Source organism: Pangasianodon hypophthalmus, chromosome 11, assembly GCF_027358585.1.
Source record: "Pangasianodon hypophthalmus isolate fPanHyp1 chromosome 11, fPanHyp1.pri, whole genome shotgun sequence".
NCBI lineage: Eukaryota > Metazoa > Chordata > Actinopteri > Siluriformes > Pangasiidae > Pangasianodon > Pangasianodon hypophthalmus.
The window spans coordinates 25,715,240-25,733,848 of record NC_069720.1 but is presented as its reverse complement, the minus strand read 5'-3'; the positions used below and the strand labels follow the sequence as shown (position 1 = coordinate 25,733,848).

General features: G+C 42.4%; 1 protein-coding gene across 2 annotated transcripts; it reads left to right on the top strand.

Annotated features, from left to right (window-relative positions):
- Nucleotides 1–1,611: 1,611 nt before the first annotated feature.
- fkbp8 (FKBP prolyl isomerase 8) lies at nucleotides 1,612–17,671 on the top strand. 2 transcript variants are annotated; one of them, XM_026947262.3, is made up of 9 exons: nucleotides 1,612–1,770; nucleotides 7,399–7,651; nucleotides 7,775–7,944; nucleotides 8,088–8,176; nucleotides 10,933–11,153; nucleotides 13,715–13,887; nucleotides 14,097–14,174; nucleotides 15,483–15,620; nucleotides 16,725–17,671. In XM_026947262.3, exons 2-9 carry the CDS (start codon nucleotides 7,399–7,401, stop codon nucleotides 16,809–16,811), a joined length of 1,209 nt encoding a protein of 402 aa, XP_026803063.3. In that variant the 5' UTR covers nucleotides 1,612–1,770; the 3' UTR covers nucleotides 16,812–17,671. The 2 variants fall into 2 exon arrangements, with proteins under 2 accessions (XP_026803063.3, XP_026803062.3); XM_026947261.3 differs by having other exon boundaries at nucleotides 10,930–11,153.
- The last annotated feature ends 938 nt before the right edge of the window (nucleotides 17,672–18,609 follow it).

Genomic DNA, 18,609 nt, shown 5'->3' with positions numbered 1-18,609 from the left:
CTCACCTCACTTCATCTCACCTCACCTCGTCTCACCTCATCTCATCTCACTTCATCTCACCTCATCTCACCTCACCTCGTCTCACCTCCTCTCACCTCACCTCACTTCATCTCACCTCACTTCATCTCACCTCATCTCACCTCACCTCATCTCTTCTCACCTCACCTCGTCTCACCTCGTCTCACCTCCTCTCACCTCACCTCACCTCTTCTCATCTCACCTCTTCTCATCTCACCTCATCTCACCTCACCTCGTCTCACCTTGTCTCACCTCGTCTCATCTCATCTCATCTCACTTCATCTCACCTCATCTCACCTCACCTCACCTCATCTCACCTCACCTCGTCTCACCTCCTCTCACCTCACCTCACTTCATCTCACCTCACCTTGTCTCACCTCGTCTCATCTCGTCTCATCTCATCTCATCTCATCTCACTTCATCTCACCTCATCTCACCTCACCTCACCTCACCTCTTCTCATCTCACCTCGTCTCACCTCACCTCATCTCACCCTATCTCATCTCATCTCACCTCCTCTCACCTCACCTCACCTCGTCTCATCTCATCTCACTTCACCTCATCAAAAGTAGGATCCACCTCGGGATCAAAACCAAGGCCCTTAAAATGAAAACAGAAATAAAAAGAGGAGTTTCCTTGGACCTCATTCACTCCAACATCACTCCCACATTCACACAACCTCAGGCAGTCATAGTGAAAATTACACCCATTGCTACGTAGCAAACAGAGCAGAAGGGTTAGTGTGCTCCTGTTATATACGAGACCATAATTTAAAACTGGCTCAGGAGGAGACTTAACACACAAACCTGGTGAATCTCATCTAATAACAAGAACAGAACACATCTCTACACTTCAGCCTTTAGCCTTTTCAGGCTAATGAAGAAGGAAACAGAAAACAAATAAAATGTTGAAAGAGCATTTTAGATATGATCGTCTAAGGTGTGATTGTGGGAACAAACAAACAGGCAGAGGCCCGAAAACAGAGCCGCCCAATCAGGACACGCTTCCTCATGAATATTCATTAAAAAACAACAACAACAACAACAACAACAGAAAGGCTATATTAAACAAAAACATCAAAATCTTTACCTACATTAACACATTTTACAGCTTTCTTATTTTTCAACTTTGATACTGTTTTTAGGTATTGCTGAACTTCTGTCTTCAAAGTTAAAAACAAAGGTTTATTTCCACAAATTTCCCCAACAGAAGCAAAGTAGAAAGCTGGGTGAGATGTGATCTTTAATAAATGAGCAGAAATCTGACCAGAAACAAGCCGAATGAGGACAACTCCAACATAAATGAAAGAATGTTTCTGTATGTAATTTACAAAATGTACAAGATATATCACACTTAATGATCTGCTCTCAAGGTAGTAACTGCTGGGGTAATATTTATAAACGAGTTTAAGAGAAACATCTTTGATTTTATTTGTGATTAAATATTTATGAGGTAATTTCCAAATTTTATCCCATATCAGACCATTCCTCATGAATATTCATGAGCCTTACTGTTTGGGTTCGGGCTGCGTCAAAAAACGTAATGCGTGCGCACGCGCAATATCGCTCCGAAATCTGCGCATGCGCGATATCGCTCGGAAAGCTGCGCATGCGCAGTATCGCGCCTGAGAGCGCGGCGTCTGTGAAGGTTGCAGTGGGCTCGTATCCTGCTCGTTTGTTTTGCTGTCGGAGTTGTTTTGCTGTCAGGTAGCTCACGTTCCTTGTCTAGTTCAGAGGGCGTGTCTTAGACTAAGGTAAGTCCTTGGATTTGTTATATTCTGTGCGTCTTGTTGTGAGAAGACTCAGATGAGTAAACTCGGGCCGTTCAGAGCGCCAGCTAGTTGCTGCGTGACGCTAGCAGCAAAGTTTGCAGAAAGTTCTCGAAAGACTCACCTTTATTTCATGAAATGTCGCTTTCTGTCAGATCTGTAACTCTCTTACACACGCACAGTTTGCTCTACAGAAAGCTCCATAATTGGTGTCCGTGTGGTTTTTATCCCGGTGTTGTTGCTTGTCAGGGTGCAGCTGCCGGGTCTGAGGTGAGGTGAGAGACACCTGTGTGAGGTGTAGAGAGAGAGAGACACCCGTGTGAGGTGAAGAGAGAGAGACACCCGTGTGAGGTGAAGAGAGAGAGAGACACCCGTGTGAGGTGAAGAGAGAGAGACACCCGTGTGAGGTGTAGAGAGAGAGAGACACCCGTGTGAGGTGTAGAGAGAGAGAGAGAGAGACACCCGTGTGAGGTGTAGAGAGTGAGAGACACCCGTGTGAGGTGAAGAGAGAGAGAGACACCCGTGTGAGGTGTAGAGAGAGAGAGAGACACCCGTGTGAGGTGTAGAGAGAGAGACACCCGTGTGAGGTGTAGAGAGAGAGACACCCGTGTGAGGTGTAGAGAGAGAGACACCCGTGTGAGGTGTAGAGAGAGAGAGACCCGTGTGAGGTGTAGAGAGAGAGACACCCGTGTGAGGTGTAGAGAGAGAGAGACCCGTGTGAGGTGTAGAGAGAGAGAGACCCGTGTGAGGTGTAGAGAGAGAGAGACCCGTGTGAGGTGTAGAGAGAGAGACACCCGTGTGAGGTGTAGAGAGAGAGACCCGTGTGAGGTGTAGAGAGAGAGAGAGACCCGTGTGAGGTGTAGAGAGAGAGAGACCCGTGTGAGGTGTAGAGAGAGAGAGACCCGTGTGAGGTGTAGAGAGAGAGAGACCCGTGTGAGGTGAAGAGAGAGAGACACCCGTGTGAGGTGTAGAGAGAGAGAGACACCCGTGTGAGGTGTAGAGAGAGAGAGACACCCGTGTGAGGTGTAGAGAGAGAGAGACACCCGTGTGAGGTGTAGAGAGAGAGAGACCCGTGTGAGGTGTAGAGAGAGAGAGACACCCGTGTGAGGTGTAGAGAGAGAGAGACACCCGTGTGAGGTGTAGAGAGAGAGAGAGAGACACCCGTGTGAGGTGTAGAGAGAGAGAGAGAGACACCCGTGTGAGGTGTAGAGAGAGAGAGAGAGACACCCGTGTGAGGTGTAGAGAGAGAGAGAGAGACACCCGTGTGAGGTGTAGAGAGAGAGAGAGAGACACCCGTGTGAGGTGAAGAGAGAGAGAGACACCCGTGTGAGGTGAAGAGAGAGAGAGACACCCGTGTGAGGTGAAGAGAGAGAGAGACACCCGTGTGAGGTGTAGAGAGAGAGAGACACCCGTGTGAGGTGAAGAGAGAGAGAGAGACACCCGTGTGAGGTGCAGAGAGAGAGAGAGAGAGAGAGAGAGAGACCCGTGTGAGGTGCAGAGAGAGAGAGACACCCGTGTGAGGTGTAGAGAGAGAGAGAGAGACACCCGTGTGAGGTGCAGAGAGAGAGAGAGAGAGACACCCGTGTGAGGTGCAGAGAGAGAGAGAGAGAGAGAGAGAGACCCGTGTGAGGTGCAGAGAGATAGAGACACCCGTGTGAGGTGTAGAGAGAGAGAGAGAGACACCCGTGTGAGGTGCAGAGAGATAGAGACACCCGTGTGAGGTGTAGAGAGAGAGAGAGACACCCGTGTGAGGTGCAGAGAGAGAGAGAGAGAGAGAGAGAGAGACCCGTGTGAGGTGTAGAGAGAGAGAGAGACACCCGTGTGAGGTGTAGAGAGAGAGAGAGACACCCGTGTGAGGTGTAGAGAGAGAGAGAGACACCCGTGTGAGGTGTAGAGAGAGAGAGAGACACCCGTGTGAGGTGTAGAGAGAGAGACACCCGTGTGAGGTGTAGAGAGAGAGAGAGAGACACCCGTGTGAGGTGTAGAGAGAGAGAGAGAGACACCCGTGTGAGGTGTAGAGAGAGAGAGAGAGAGACACCCGTGTGAGGTGTAGAGAGAGAGAGACACCCGTGTGAGGTGAAGAGAGAGAGAGACACCCGTGTGAGGTGAAGAGAGAGAGAGAGACACCCGTGTGAGGTGTAGAGAGAGAGAGACCCGTGTGAGGTGTAGAGAGAGAGAGAGAGACACCCGTGTGAGGTGTAGAGAGAGAGAGACACCCGTGTGAGGTGTAGAGAGAGAGAGACACCCGTGTGAGGTGTAGAGAGAGAGAGACACCCGTGTGAGGTGTAGAGAGAGAGAGAGACACCCGTGTGAGGTGCAGAGAGAGAGAGAGACACCCGTGTGAGGTGCAGAGAGAGAGAGACACCCGTGTGAGGTGTAGAGAGAGAGAGAGAGAGACACCCGTGTGAGGTGTAGAGAGAGAGAGAGAGACACCCGTGTGAGGTGAAGAGAGAGAGAGACACCCGTGTGAGGTGAAGAGAGAGAGAGACACCCGTGTGAGGTGTAGAGAGAGAGAGACACCCGTGTGAGGTGAAGAGAGAGAGAGAGACACCCGTGTGAGGTGCAGAGAGAGAGAGAGAGAGAGAGAGACCCGTGTGAGGTGTAGAGAGAGAGAGAGAGACACCCGTGTGAGGTGTAGAGAGAGAGAGAGACACCCGTGTGAGGTGCAGAGAGAGAGAGAGAGAGAGAGAGAGAGACCCGTGTGAGGTGCAGAGAGATAGAGACACCCGTGTGAGGTGTAGAGAGAGAGAGAGAGACACCCGTGTGAGGTGCAGAGAGATAGAGACACCCGTGTGAGGTGTAGAGAGAGAGAGAGAGAGACACCCGTGTGAGGTGTAGAGAGAGAGAGAGACACCCGTGTGAGGTGTAGAGAGAGAGAGAGACACCCGTGTGAGGTGTAGAGAGAGAGAGAGACACCCGTGTGAGGTGTAGAGAGAGAGAGACACCCGTGTGAGGTGAAGAGAGAGAGAGAGAGACACCCGTGTGAGGTGAAGAGAGAGAGAGACACCCGTGTGAGGTGTAGAGAGAGAGAGAGACACCCGTGTGAGGTGTAGAGAGAGAGAGAGACACCCGTGTGAGGTGTAGAGAGAGAGAGAGACACCCGTGTGAGGTGTAGAGAGAGAGAGACACCCGTGTGAGGTGAAGAGAGAGAGAGACACCCGTGTGAGGTGAAGAGAGAGAGAGACACCCGTGTGAGGTGTAGAGAGAGAGAGACACCCGTGTGAGGTGAAGAGAGAGAGAGAGACACCCGTGTGAGGTGCAGAGAGAGAGAGAGAGAGAGAGAGACCCGTGTGAGGTGTAGAGAGAGAGAGAGAGACACCCGTGTGAGGTGTAGAGAGAGAGAGAGACACCCGTGTGAGGTGCAGAGAGAGAGAGAGAGAGAGAGAGAGAGAGAGACCCGTGTGAGGTGCAGAGAGATAGAGACACCCGTGTGAGGTGTAGAGAGAGAGAGAGAGACACCCGTGTGAGGTGCAGAGAGATAGAGACACCCGTGTGAGGTGTAGAGAGAGAGAGAGAGAGACACCCGTGTGAGGTGTAGAGAGAGAGAGAGACACCCGTGTGAGGTGTAGAGAGAGAGAGAGACACCCGTGTGAGGTGAAGAGAGAGAGAGACACCCGTGTGAGGTGAAGAGAGAGAGAGAGAGACACCCGTGTGAGGTGAAGAGAGAGAGAGACACCCGTGTGAGGTGCAGAGAGAGAGAGAGAGACACCCGTGTGAGGTGAAGAGACACCAGGAACAGAGGAACAGAGGAACAGAGGAACAGAGGCTCATACAGGACTGGCTCCTGCTAGAGTAGTCCATGACACCCAGAACTCAGCCAGAGGACTCAGTCATTTGGGCTTTTTATTAAACAGACGGGTTCTGCTTCTGTCTTACACCAAATACGCCACATTTCCCCCTGCTCTCAAATTATTATTATTATTGTTATTATTATTGTTGTTATTCACAACAGTATGACAACAGAGAGTGATACACACCAGCTGCGCTCTCAGTGACATTAACAAGCAATTATTTTTGTGTAAAGTGAAGAAAACCCCGCTTGAATAAAATGTCTTTCTTTCTAAACCATAGCTGTGAAATATAAATGGTATAAACACATCAGCACACACGCATCTGCTGTCCTCTGAGAGATTTAACTTCTTTTTAAAAATATTCCTGTTAACAATAGATACAGATCCCTTCACTGCAAAGGCATGTTTTTTGCAGATTTATTAAAAACCAGAAACTGAAATTTTCTCATTTAGTATTTAGACCCTTGATTAAGGGGTTCCAGTTTGAGCTCAGTTGTATCCTGTTTGCTTTGATTATCTTGAGATGTCTCTTGAAACCTGACTGAAGTCCAGCTCTGGCAAATTCAGCTGATTGGACATTGGCTTTAGAAAGACACACATCTGTGTGTATAAAGTGCCACAATTCACAGTGCAGGTCAAAGCAAAAACCAAGCCATGAAGTCCAGAGAACTCTCCACAGACCTCCACAATCCAACTGTGTAGAGACAGAGAACTGGATGAGGGTATAAACCTATTTCTAAAGCTCTGAATGTTCTCAGGAGCACAATGGGCTTACGTCAGTGTGAAATGGAAGAATGGTCATTTTTCCAAAAGAGTTTCAGACCTCAGCAGAGATCAGAGAACCTGCTGGAAGGACAACCATCTAAGAAACACTCCATCCATCAGGTCTTTACAGTAGATTGGCTAGACAGAACCATTCCTGAGGAAAAAGCATATGGCAATCACTTAAAGGACTCTGAGAGAATGAGGAAAAAGATTCTCTGGTGTGATGAGACAAAGAGGGACGTGTTTGGGCTGAACTCCAAGCAAAACATCTGGCAAAGAAAACAGATACTGCTCATCAACTGGCTAATACCATCCCTACGGTCAAGCATGGTGGTGGCAGCATCATGATATCGTGGCGCTTCTCAGTAGCATGGATGGAGAGACTTGTCAGAATAGAGGGATGAATGCAGCCATATACAGAGAGGTTCTTGTAGAAAACCTGCTTCAGAGTGCATATGATGTCAGACTGGGACAAAGGTTCACCTTTCAGCACAACAACGTCCCAAAGCATTCAACCAAGAACATGCTGGAGTGGCTTCAGGACGAGTCTCTGAATGTTCTTGAGTGGCCCAGCCAAAGCCCAGACATGAGCCCCATAGAGCAACTGTGGAGAGACCTGAAGATGGCAGTTCAGACGCTCGCCATTCAGTCTGATTGAACTTGAGGATCTGGCGAGAAGAATGGGAGAATCTGCCCGAAGTCTTATAGAGATTTACCCAAGAATACCCAGAGATTTGTAAAAAATTCTGAAAACTTGTTTTCACTTTGTCATTATGGATTCTTGTGAAGGAGTCTAAATATTTTTCTTAGATCACTGTATAACAGTTGGTTATGAAACTTAGCACTGTGTGTCTGATGAAGGTTTTTATTGTGTTTACGATGTTAGATTAAATCCTGAAATGTTGCCTTGTGCAAATTAATGTGTGTTATGATCTAACGTGTTATAAGTCCTCTCTGCCACTCACTCAACACCTAAAACACACACACACACACATTCCATGTATGTCTATATGAGTAAATATGACTGTCTTATAGCCTGATTATTTCTCTTAACTAGATGGAAAATGAAGAGGAGACGTTGCTGAAGAGCCAGGACTCAGTAGAGAAAAGGTTGGGGCGAACGACGCTGTTAGACAGTGGAGAAGATTTTGAGATGCTAGAAGAAGTTGATGATGGAGTGGATGATGATCTCCCCCCTTTAGAAGATGCAGGTGTTGGAAGGAAAGAAAGCCATCAGGCAAATAAAACAGTGAAAGAAATCACAGACCCCAGTCAGTGTCCACCCCAAGAGGAATGGCTGGATGTCTTGGGTATGTGAGGTTATACTTACATATAAAAACACTGCATTCTCAGTGAGATATTCTGCCTACAGCAATAACATACATAATGTTCTGTAATGCATGGTTTTATAATGTAATAAAACGTGAACACAGGAAATGGGCAGCTGAGAAAGAAAGTTGTAGAAGCTGGGTCTGGTCCTGACAGTAAACCTCAGAGGGGCCAAAACGTCACCATTAATCTCAAAACCACTCTGACTGATGGAACTACAGTGGAGGAGGAGTCCAACGTCTCTTTCACGCTTGGTGATGGTGATGTCATTCAGGTATATGCTTTCAGAGTCGAGGAATTTTGGGTCTCACGCTTGTGTGTGAGGCTCAGAGATGTGTCTCATGTTATGTTTACTATATTCACTAAATATTTTTATTTATTTTTTTATTTTTTTAAATGTTATATTGCTTTTTCCAGGCATTGGATCTCACTGTGCAGTTAATGGAGATGGGAGAAAAGGCTCTGATTGAAGCAAAGGCCAAATACGCATATGGTGCACTGGGGAGGTGAGATTGTTGACTGACGCAGTCAATCCAGTGATTATGCAGATCTGCCAACCTTTAAACATTTTGCGTAGGAACTCCACATTTTAATGTTGGACTATCGTGTTTTGAATTATTGCTCAAAATTCTGCAATAAGAATCTTCTTGCCACTGAAAAATTTTGGACAAAAATAGTAAGAAATGGCAAATTAAACAGATCTGCAATGAAGTGTAAAATGTAACACTTCACAAATAACAATTAAATAAATTTCTAAATAATTACAAAGCACAGACACACCGAAGCCTATACGCGGCTTCAAAATAATGAATAAAACATTATTTATTACGCTGTGTTTTACAGTAACCACCAGGCAAGCAGCAGCCCCCAAACACACTAAAAATAAATACATGCACTAAAGTTTATACTTTATGCAAGTGATTTGTGATAGGACTATATAAAAAATTTATACACCCCTTCAATAACTTGCACTCTTCAAGTTATTGTCATTAGCCTGCATTTCTGAGCAGCATTCGCATGCATCAGAGTTGAGGCATGAGAGTAATAGCACAATGTGAAAATCTGTGATAATGTTATGATGTTGCTTTACACTCTATCACTATGTAAAACGTCTGCAAAAGGGGAAAAACAGGGTGATCTTTTTCCTGGAAAATTATTTTTATTCAGTATTTTGATCGTTGGCTGTGAGCAGTTATCTCACTCACTGGGCTCAGTTAGGGTTAGAATGCATAAGCAAGGACAAAGTGCTTGTAACCCTATTGGAATTATTACAATTATTCATCATCATCTTATTATTATTATTATTATTATTATTATTATTATTCACAACTAAAACGCGATGGCGAGCAAAAGATACCCCGTAAATGAAATTTAGCATACTGCCTCTCTCCGCTAATTTGTAAGTGGATTGTATTTAAGCTCCTAGTTATTTAAAAAAACATGGCTGCCATCAGCCACTCTAGATTTCTAGCTATTTCTATCTAACGTCACCTAAAACTGGCCACTGGAGAGCGCTATTCATCTCTTGTAAAATAAAACGTATTTTTGTTCTTACTTCTCCTGGTTTTTTGGTAGAAACAATGAGAATGTGCCCTTTTGGACCTTTTAGCCATGCCCACTCAAACCTAATTTGCATCATATTCAAAGCACAGTTTTGCGTACTAGTCCTAGGCTTTGTGGCAGAACTTTGGTGTCAAATTCATGAGCAGACTCAATAATCAAATAATTAAAATCATCTTGAGATTTGTGAACATGGCCCCAATCAACATTGGTGCTGATTTCAAGCTGCTTCACACTGACCATCCGAATGCTCATGTGCATGTCAGAGGTCTGTGGAGGTCAAACCTTGGATGTGTCTTGATAATCCTGCCTATGAAAATGAAAAAACAGAAACTGAAACAAGATGATGGAGTCCACACCACCAACGGTTTCGACTTAATGTTAAGGATGTGGACAAAACTTTTACTGCACTCATACAGAGGCCAGACTGCAGGAAGTAATGACCCAGATCCCCTGTGCTCCTGCAGTATCTCCTTTAAATCTGAGGCATGCAAAATTGTTCCTCATAAAATTGTTCCTCAACGTGTTCCTTCTATTGCTCAACAATATCCCTGAAGAGGCCAGCACTAGTTCAGCAGAGCTTGTGCATGGGCTTATCTTCACCACAAGATGTCGAACAGTTTCCCACAATGCCTTTGAGGCTGCCTGAAAGTTTTTTCTATGACCTCTCTAAACTCCTCCCATGCTCATGTTTTCGCTTCTGCAGCTGCTTTTGCTGCAACCTTCCTGGCTCCCCTATACCTCACAATCAGGAGAGCCCTCCATGTGCATTCCTCTGAAAGCCCCCTTCTTCAACTTCAGCTTCCGTCGCCCCTGGTGTCCACCAGCACATCCTATATAGACCTTTTCACCAAGACAGGCACAGGCAGTCTTCTGGCCACAGTCCTCTTGTCCACTAGACAAGCTCTAACTGCAAGGCCCGAACATATACGTGCGTATCCCCAGACCTGGCTCCAGGGGTGGGTCCCCGTAACCCTAATCTGGTAGAGCACACTTTCACACTTTTACGGTGATCTTTAGGATCACTCTTCGTCTGAATTTTTCCCTCTAATCTGTTCACAAAGCGTGGCCTACTGGGAGCATTAAATTCTCACTAACCTGAGGTTCACCAAAGTGCATAAGCTCCTTCACCCTGACAAGATCTTGGTCCACGAAGGGAGCACCTCCACTTCAGTTTATCATTTTATTGTTATAGTGTTTTAACCAGGGCTCCAAACCGGTTTAGGAACCAGAACCATGTAAAATGTAAGGTGGAAACAAATGCATTATTCTAGGAATAATAACCACAACCCCAAAATGTAATCATTCCTACCTGTGCCAAAACATAAACATTTAACCAGTAAAAATGTTACATTAATAGTGTTATTCTTTCAGTCCATGTAGCCCTCTAGCTTATTATTTATCTTTATCTTATTATTTAGCTCCAAACTTCTGATTGTTTTTGGATTGCTTTCATTCACTGTCTGCTAAGGCCAGATTGTTCACGACATTTTACTTTTTTGTTCATGTGCACAAACATAGAAATTGAGGTTATCTTTGACTGTGGGTAAAACAATGTGAACAGCCCCTCCAGTGGTAATTAAAGACTTGAGACTCAGACCTGCAGCTCAGAGACCTGTGGTTTGTCTTGGGTGTGTATTAAGTGGCTCATGAACATCTCTACAGTATACGTTTCCCATGTTTATCTTTTGCTCATTAGCAGTTCTACTCCTGTTGTGCCCCCCAATGCTGATTTGATTCTGGAGGTGCATCTCCTGTCTGCTGTTGATGCTCCTGACCTGGAGCTTCTGCCTCCCTCTGAGAGGATCAGTTTGGCAAGCAGGAAACGAGAACAGGGCAATGTGCACTACCAGCGTGGTGATTACGCCTTTGCTGTTAACTCCTATGGGATTGCCCTGCAGATAACGGAAGCAAGTTCAAAAGGTAAAAAGACTGGCCATTGACTGCAGCCTAGCCTTGGGGCAAGAAGCTAGTCTGCAGTAGTAGGTACAGTACACTGGGAAAGAGGAAGTGCTAGGCTGATGATGCATTTGTTGTCAAACAAAGACTATAAAAGGTCTTAACCGTTCAACCATTAAACTTTGTGGAGTGTTTGTCGTTATCTAATTTGTTTCTCTTAGGAGTAGATATAAAATAGACAGTGCAAATCAGTGGGATGTGATTTACCTTTACATTTACTCGTTTAGCGTATACAAAGCTCAAGAATGCACAAAAAAAAAAAAAGTACAGCCAACTCCAGAATTATTGGCACCCTTTAAGAGAATGACCAAAACTTATTGCATAAAACACATAATTATACAAATTTTCTAAATGGAGAAACTTCATACCTTTACTGTAACAAAAATAATTTGTACCATTTGCACACATTTTTTTTTCTCTTGAAAACACATGATAAAATTTTTTAATATTAAGAATATTTGACATAAATGCAAATAAACTGCTTTACATAAGCACTGGAATTTCATGCAAAATTTAAAATGAGAAAAAATAAAGTAAGTGGAAGTAGAGCTTCTGTATCATCACTTGGAAATCCACAGGGAAAGACAACTTTAATTACACTGATTTTTTTTCACGTCATGCTTCTGCCTTCATGAGTACTTTATTCATATCAAGCCTGATACAGTTGGAGTGTTTCTTCATGATGTCATTAAGTTTTCATTACAATCAAACCAAAGTACAGTGTTTATATCCACTGTTTAAACAGAGCAGATAATAAGAACAAGGAGCCAACAACGTGGCAGATCAGTTCCACAAAGCAATGTGGCAATAAAATGGACTTACATGCAAGATCTGTGTCGTATCAGTCAACTCACCCATTTCATGGCTTAAAATACATCAGTGGCCCAGGTCAGAAAAACACACGTGGCACCTGGGAAAATGCTTCAGAATGTAGTCATTGACTACTAGCCTTTATTTTAATAATGGTGTGTGTGTGTGTGTGTGTGTGTGTGTGTGTGTGTGTGTGCGCGCGCACATGCACTCACCAGCCACTTTATTAGGAGCACTTTTACACCTGCTTATTCATGCAGTTATCCAGTCAGCACAATGCATAAAATCATACATATACAGGTCAAGAGCTTCAATTAATTTTCACATCAAACACCAGAATGGGGGGGAAAATGATCTGAGTGATTTTTGACCTTGGCGTGGTTGTTGGTGGCACGTGGACAGTCCCCCCCGAACGTACTGAAGGCCAGTTCTTTTGTTTTTTTCTATACACTGAAGATATTTGAGTTTGAGATCAAAAGATAATTATACAACAGTTAGTTCCAGTCCACTAATTTGATTGGTTGAGCAGAATTCCAAGAGTGCTTATATTTCCTATAACTGCACTGGGACATTTCACTGTGTGTATCACGCCACTCGTACATGTTCCTATTTCGAAATGGTTACTGCAGTCGTGCTAGCAAAGTTGGAAACAATACTTTTCAATAGCTACGAAATATGAAGGCTTGTCAGATGAAGATGAAAAGGAAAAAGGGATGCCTGTTTTGCCAGAAGCACATTGTCCAAATCAATGTGAGCTAGCTAGCGAGTACGTCTGTGATTATTCAGCAGAACCATACTCCTGCGATATTTTTGAATATAAGACAATAGATCAGAATTTCAGCTTTCATTTCCTGATATTTACATCTAGACGTGTTAAGCACCTTTTGTTTGAAGTTATCAAAAATATTGGGATGTTGTTTCTTGTTGCCCGTGTGTGCCCTGTTAGATTGATTGTTTAAAAAATGAATAGCTATGCGTGTGTTTAGCTGCTCTTGTTTTGAGCTCTGGGTTTCAAACAGAGCCACTGTACAGGCATTGGGCATAGCCAGTATAAAAATTTGGATTGTCCTGAAGAAGAAAGAACCCAGTGGTGTACTAACAAGCAGACACTGAACAGGTCAGCTAAGGAAAACAACAGCAGGTGATGCGATTGTGAGCGCCAGCTTGGTGCAGTTATTGCAAACAAGGGATATGCAAGAAAATATTAAGTGTTATTTACTTTAAGACTATCTGTTAATATACTCACCTTTTGCTTACCTTTGATGGTCTTCCAACTAAGGTTACCATGTTCTCATCTGTTTAACACATCTCGATATAAATATCAGGAAATGAAAGCTGAAATTCTGATCTAGCATCTCATATTCATCTTTTGATCTCAAACCCAAATATCTTCAGTGTAGAGCAAAAAGAAAAGAATTGGCCTTGCTGTTCCAATACTTTTGGAGTGGACTGTGTATAAAATCTGATCCGAAAACTTTGAGCATTTCAGCATAATATTGGCCCTGATAATGAACCTCCGCATCGGATTGGTACATCCACAGAAGCTGTAACATTTGAAGAGTTGTTTCGAGTTTGGTATACTTGAAGGCTCAGGTGATGCATGAAATGTTTTGAGTTTGCAATGGGTGTACTCATTATAACATCTTGTATACATATAAATACCTAATAACAGTAAAATACCATGTGATCGTGTTCTGATGCAATTGTTGTTTCAGTGGACATCAGCCCTCAGGAAGAAGAGGAGCTGTTGGATGTAAAGTTGAAATGCCTAAACAACATGGCTGCCGCTCAGCTCAAGCTGGACCACTATGAAGCTGCCCTGCGCTCCTGTGTCTCTGTTTTAGCTTACCAGCCAGACAATATCAAAGCTTTGTTTCGTCAGGGCAAGGTACCCTACCTTCAGGCACCTGTCCTTTCACTTATTACATGGTCATACTCTGAAGATTCAGATTGTTAGTAATGTGCACAATTTGTTACACGTTCTATTTTGTTTGCTCTGTGAAAGAATAGCAGCCTTGCAGCCATTTAGCAGAGAAGTCCAGAATAGGTAAATGTATTGAAAATGTTTAGCTTTGCTACATTCCTTTCTGTCTCCAGGTACTGGCGCTACAAGGAGAGTATGCTGATGCAATTAGAAGTTTGAAAAGAGCCTTAAAGTTGGATCCAAGTAACAAGGTAATGCTGAGTCTTTGCCAAATAAACTACAATAAAACAAGTAGAACTTGACGCACAGGGATGCCTCCGCTGCCAACATGTCTAGTCCTTTTTGTTACTAATATGTATGCCAAAAATTCCCTTAAAATATACTTCAAACAGGAAGGGAGCTGTGGAAGAAAAACTATTTCAGACAGTTGACTTTGCCCAAATCTTATCAGATCATATGCTGGTCACGAAGATAATTTCATATAAATCCTACAAACACTTAACCACTTGTTCTGGAGAAATCACGCTAACAAGAATCTCAAGCAACCATAATGCTTCTACCACCTAGTGGCTGAAGCGTAAAAAACAGCCAGGAAATGTTTCCCTTGGAGAGAGAGCTTCAGTTATTAAACATGAAATATGGTTGCTAATTATTTACTGTAGAAGTTAATGTATTAGCAAAGAATGGCTGATTTCCTTTAACCACCAGGAGGTAGTGCTGTAATCTTCCACACTGACCAGTGTTGGAGCAGAGAGCCACACTGTCACGTCGCCTCCCACGATCTTATTTCTCTCTAAAAATAGCCGAATCCCTTGCCCTACTCTGCTTACACAGGCAGAGAAAGAGATGTGCAGTACCGTGCAGCACGTGCTTGTGAATAGATTGACACGATTACCCTACCTGTGCCTGTTCTATCCACCCATCTCATGTGTCTGACCCTTTTACAGATTATTAACTCTGGCTATTACTAATATGTTGGATCATGTGTTGTATCCTTCTGTTTAATTTAAGTGCTGTTGAGTTTGTTCTGTTTAACTGCTGACTGTTGAATAGTTTAGGCAAAGAAAGTACAGAAAAGTACAGAAAAGTACGTTGGAATTCACAGAATTGTTTTAATAGCTGTACAGTGACATCCGGTAATTGTAACCTTAAAGTGGGAAAGGCCACGTAGCACCTTAGAAACCTTACACTAGACACAAGGCTCATGTTAATGGATGTAACAGCTGTAGTGTACAGCCCAGTGGAACATTCTCTACTTTTACATTCAGGAAATACTGTTTCTGAAAACTCTTGTATTACATAATGTCAATGCTGTGTTTTATATGCAGGGAACATACTGTCTAAGTGATACTTCCTGTGTGTTTATTGATCTTGCAAATTTCAAGGGACTGTACTAGTTCTTTTAGGCAAAATAAATTTATTGGCAGTCCAACAGATTTATTGGAACTTATGAGATGTTCTGACTAGCTGGTGTGTCAGGGCGTGAGCTGCAGATATATCAGCAGCCTTTCCACCCCCGCACAAAAGAGAAACACACTCTTTGGCTTTCTCCTGTACAGACCATCCACGCAGAGCTGTCGAAGCTGGTGAAGAAACACTCGGAACAGAAGGGTGCTGAGCAGGCTATGTACAAGAAGATGCTTGGAAACCCACCTGACATCAACACTGTACAGAAACCCCAGGCCAAGTCCTCATGGGTGTGTATGGCATCGTCTGCACCCATAAATAACATCAGCATGGCTTAAATTGGGTTTTAGCAGGCGAGGAAGCCCAGCTCCTTTCATGGATGCCAGCACCGTGTAATTTGTTATTATGCAGAGTTCTTAATATTGAGATGATTGATATGAATTGCTCTTAAAACAGGTTTTTGATGTGTTTCTGTCCTAATGTTTTAACATAAGTAACCGCAGTTGGGTGACCAACTCCCTGCTTGGTGTTAATATCAAATTTTATTCGGATTCTTTTCTGGCAAAGATACATTTTACAAAAAAAAGCATTAAATTAGTAAATTATAACACTGCTTTAACTGAATGTACACTCTTAACAAAAAAAAAAAAGTGGTTCTGTAGGTTGCTAGAAATATTTAGTTGTAGTTTAGTTTAGGTTGTAGGTGCCATATAGAAATATTTATAGTAATAATGTATTATTATTATTATTATTATTATTATTATTATTATTACAACAGTAATAATAATAATCTCTAGTGGATGGACAATTGAGTGTTCTGCCAAAGGTGACGTGTTCTAATCTGTTTAACACGTCTAGATGTAAATATGAGGAAATGAAAGCTGAAATTCTGATCTATCGTCTCATATTCACCTGTTGATCTCAAACCCAAATATCTTCAGTGTAGAGCAAAAACAGTAGAATTGTTCTTGCTGTTCCAGTACTTTCAGAGGGGACTGATTTAGACTTGACAGCATAATCCTTTTGTAAAACTACATTAACTCCAAAAATTATATGATTTGAAGTCGATCAGTCGAAGTTAAGGTTAGTCTTCTTATGTATCGATTTACACACTCAGGAGCACAAGTAGGATTCAAACTTTTTTTTCTGAACTTACAGGATTTTCATGAATGCCAAATTTCTTGGTTTAATGCTTATACGAATGTTTTACGAATAAATCCGTTTCTATCCTTTTCCTAAGAGTGTATATAGACAGTAGTTAACACATTATTATGACAGTGTAGTACGTGCATAACATCAGGAGACAGTGTTTACTGGTTGGTATACAGTGCAGATGGCCGTTCCAAAAATGACAAACCTAATCATTTTTTACCTTTTGTCTTTGTTTCCCACAGAGTATAAGCTGGAAGTGGTTGTTTGGTGCTACTGCTGTTGCAATTGGAGGTGTAGCCTTGTCAGTGGTCATTGCTGCTAGAAATTAAATGAGTTCAGGATGCTAGCATAAACTTGATTTTAGATACACCCTTGTCCATTTAGAGTACTTTATGCTTTCTGTCACAGAATGTAACTTTATAAATTATTAACAAAGTTTCTTTAAATGCATGAAAGGTGATTTGAGAAAATGTTGATGTATGAAGTGATAATACATCTGTAAAATGAGTAAACTTGCCATTTTGTTGTGGAAATGAACTAGGTTATCTAAATCTTGGTAATGTTTAAAGCCTCCTGCATAATGATGTGCGTTTTCTACATCTCATCACCTCCTTGGCCTCCTGTGTTTCTGAATCAGCAAGACTGTTTCTTATGTAGCCGATATGTGCGCTGCTAGCTTGTATTCCTACATGGCTCACTTCTAAGCAATTACATGGCCAAGGATAGAGAACAATATTCGCTTTTCGCAGTTATTTCTTCCGTGTTTAACCAGTCCACTGACTATTTTTTTGGCCTCCTTTGCATTCAGGAGGGTGTACCTCACCTTTTAAAATCTCTGACCAAACACTGTAAGGATTTTACAAGAAAATCAAACTAATTGACTTAGACTTTATTGATTTAGACCTATTTTATGTCTAAATATGTAAATGGTATTTATTTTAAATATTATCCTTAATATGTCTAATTTTCTGAAGAATGATTATGTAAATGGTTTGGTTCTCATTTGGTATTGAAAGTAACAACATTCCTGATAATATTTCTTTTATTTGTTGAAATAAACTTTTGCACATTCAGTTCATACACCTGTGGTATTCCATGAGAAGAAGTGGCTAGTTAATGTTTGATTAAACACTTACAATCACCTAAAGGAGTTTCACTTTTAATTCTATAATAAATTTTCATGACTATACATTTGTCGCTGTCTTAATATTCACTGTGTTTTAGTGTAACCCATGACGGGTTCCACTCCTTACACAGCTCCTCAAATATTCCAATAAGACTCCAATTAGTTCTCCTTTGTCATAACTCATGGATAATATCAGATTTGTCTATGACCCTCTCTGGTTATAAGCATGTAAAAAGTCAATCTAGCAGGTCCCTAAGTGCATAGGTTCTCAAACTTTTGCAGCCAGAGACCCCCGAAACTGTAAAATTCATTTCACAGACTCTCAAATCCCTCACTACAGACTTATTTCATGAAAATGGACAGATGACTCCAAATGGACATTATGAATTTTCTGTGACCCCAAACCTTGGCATTTTGGTTTCTCCTGATTATTTCCTGTCACACTTGGAAATCCATATTCAATAAAAATGTTTTGGCATATTTTTATGTTTGTTTTCTTGACTTCTGTTGTGCCACTTGGTCAGCGTCACTCAGTGTTGTTGAGGAACTAGCAGAGGTATATGGATGGAGACAGTTTTATTGATGGACTTCTACACTAGTGCAGCGTGTCAGGATATCAATCTGGACTAAAATAGCACATACATTTGTTTAAATGTTCAATGAGAGTCTCAGTGGCATTTCAAAAATAGTAGCACACAATATCTGCTTTCATAGTTAAAGCAATAGTTGTAATATTAATTTGTTAAACAGAAGGATTTGTAAAAACAAAAAAAGATTGTGAATTTCTCTTCTGACCCCATTTGTAAATCCAGCAGCCCCATGTGGGGTTGTGACCTCTGATTGGGAGCTCCAGCGAGAGGTACAAGAAATGTTGTTGAAATGTTTTTGAGTTACTGAGGTTTGGATTAAACTCACTGAATTCAGTGAGTCCAGTCAAACAGTCTAATAGCTATACGAACTCAATAATAAATATAATTAACTGATATTCACTGTTGTAACTA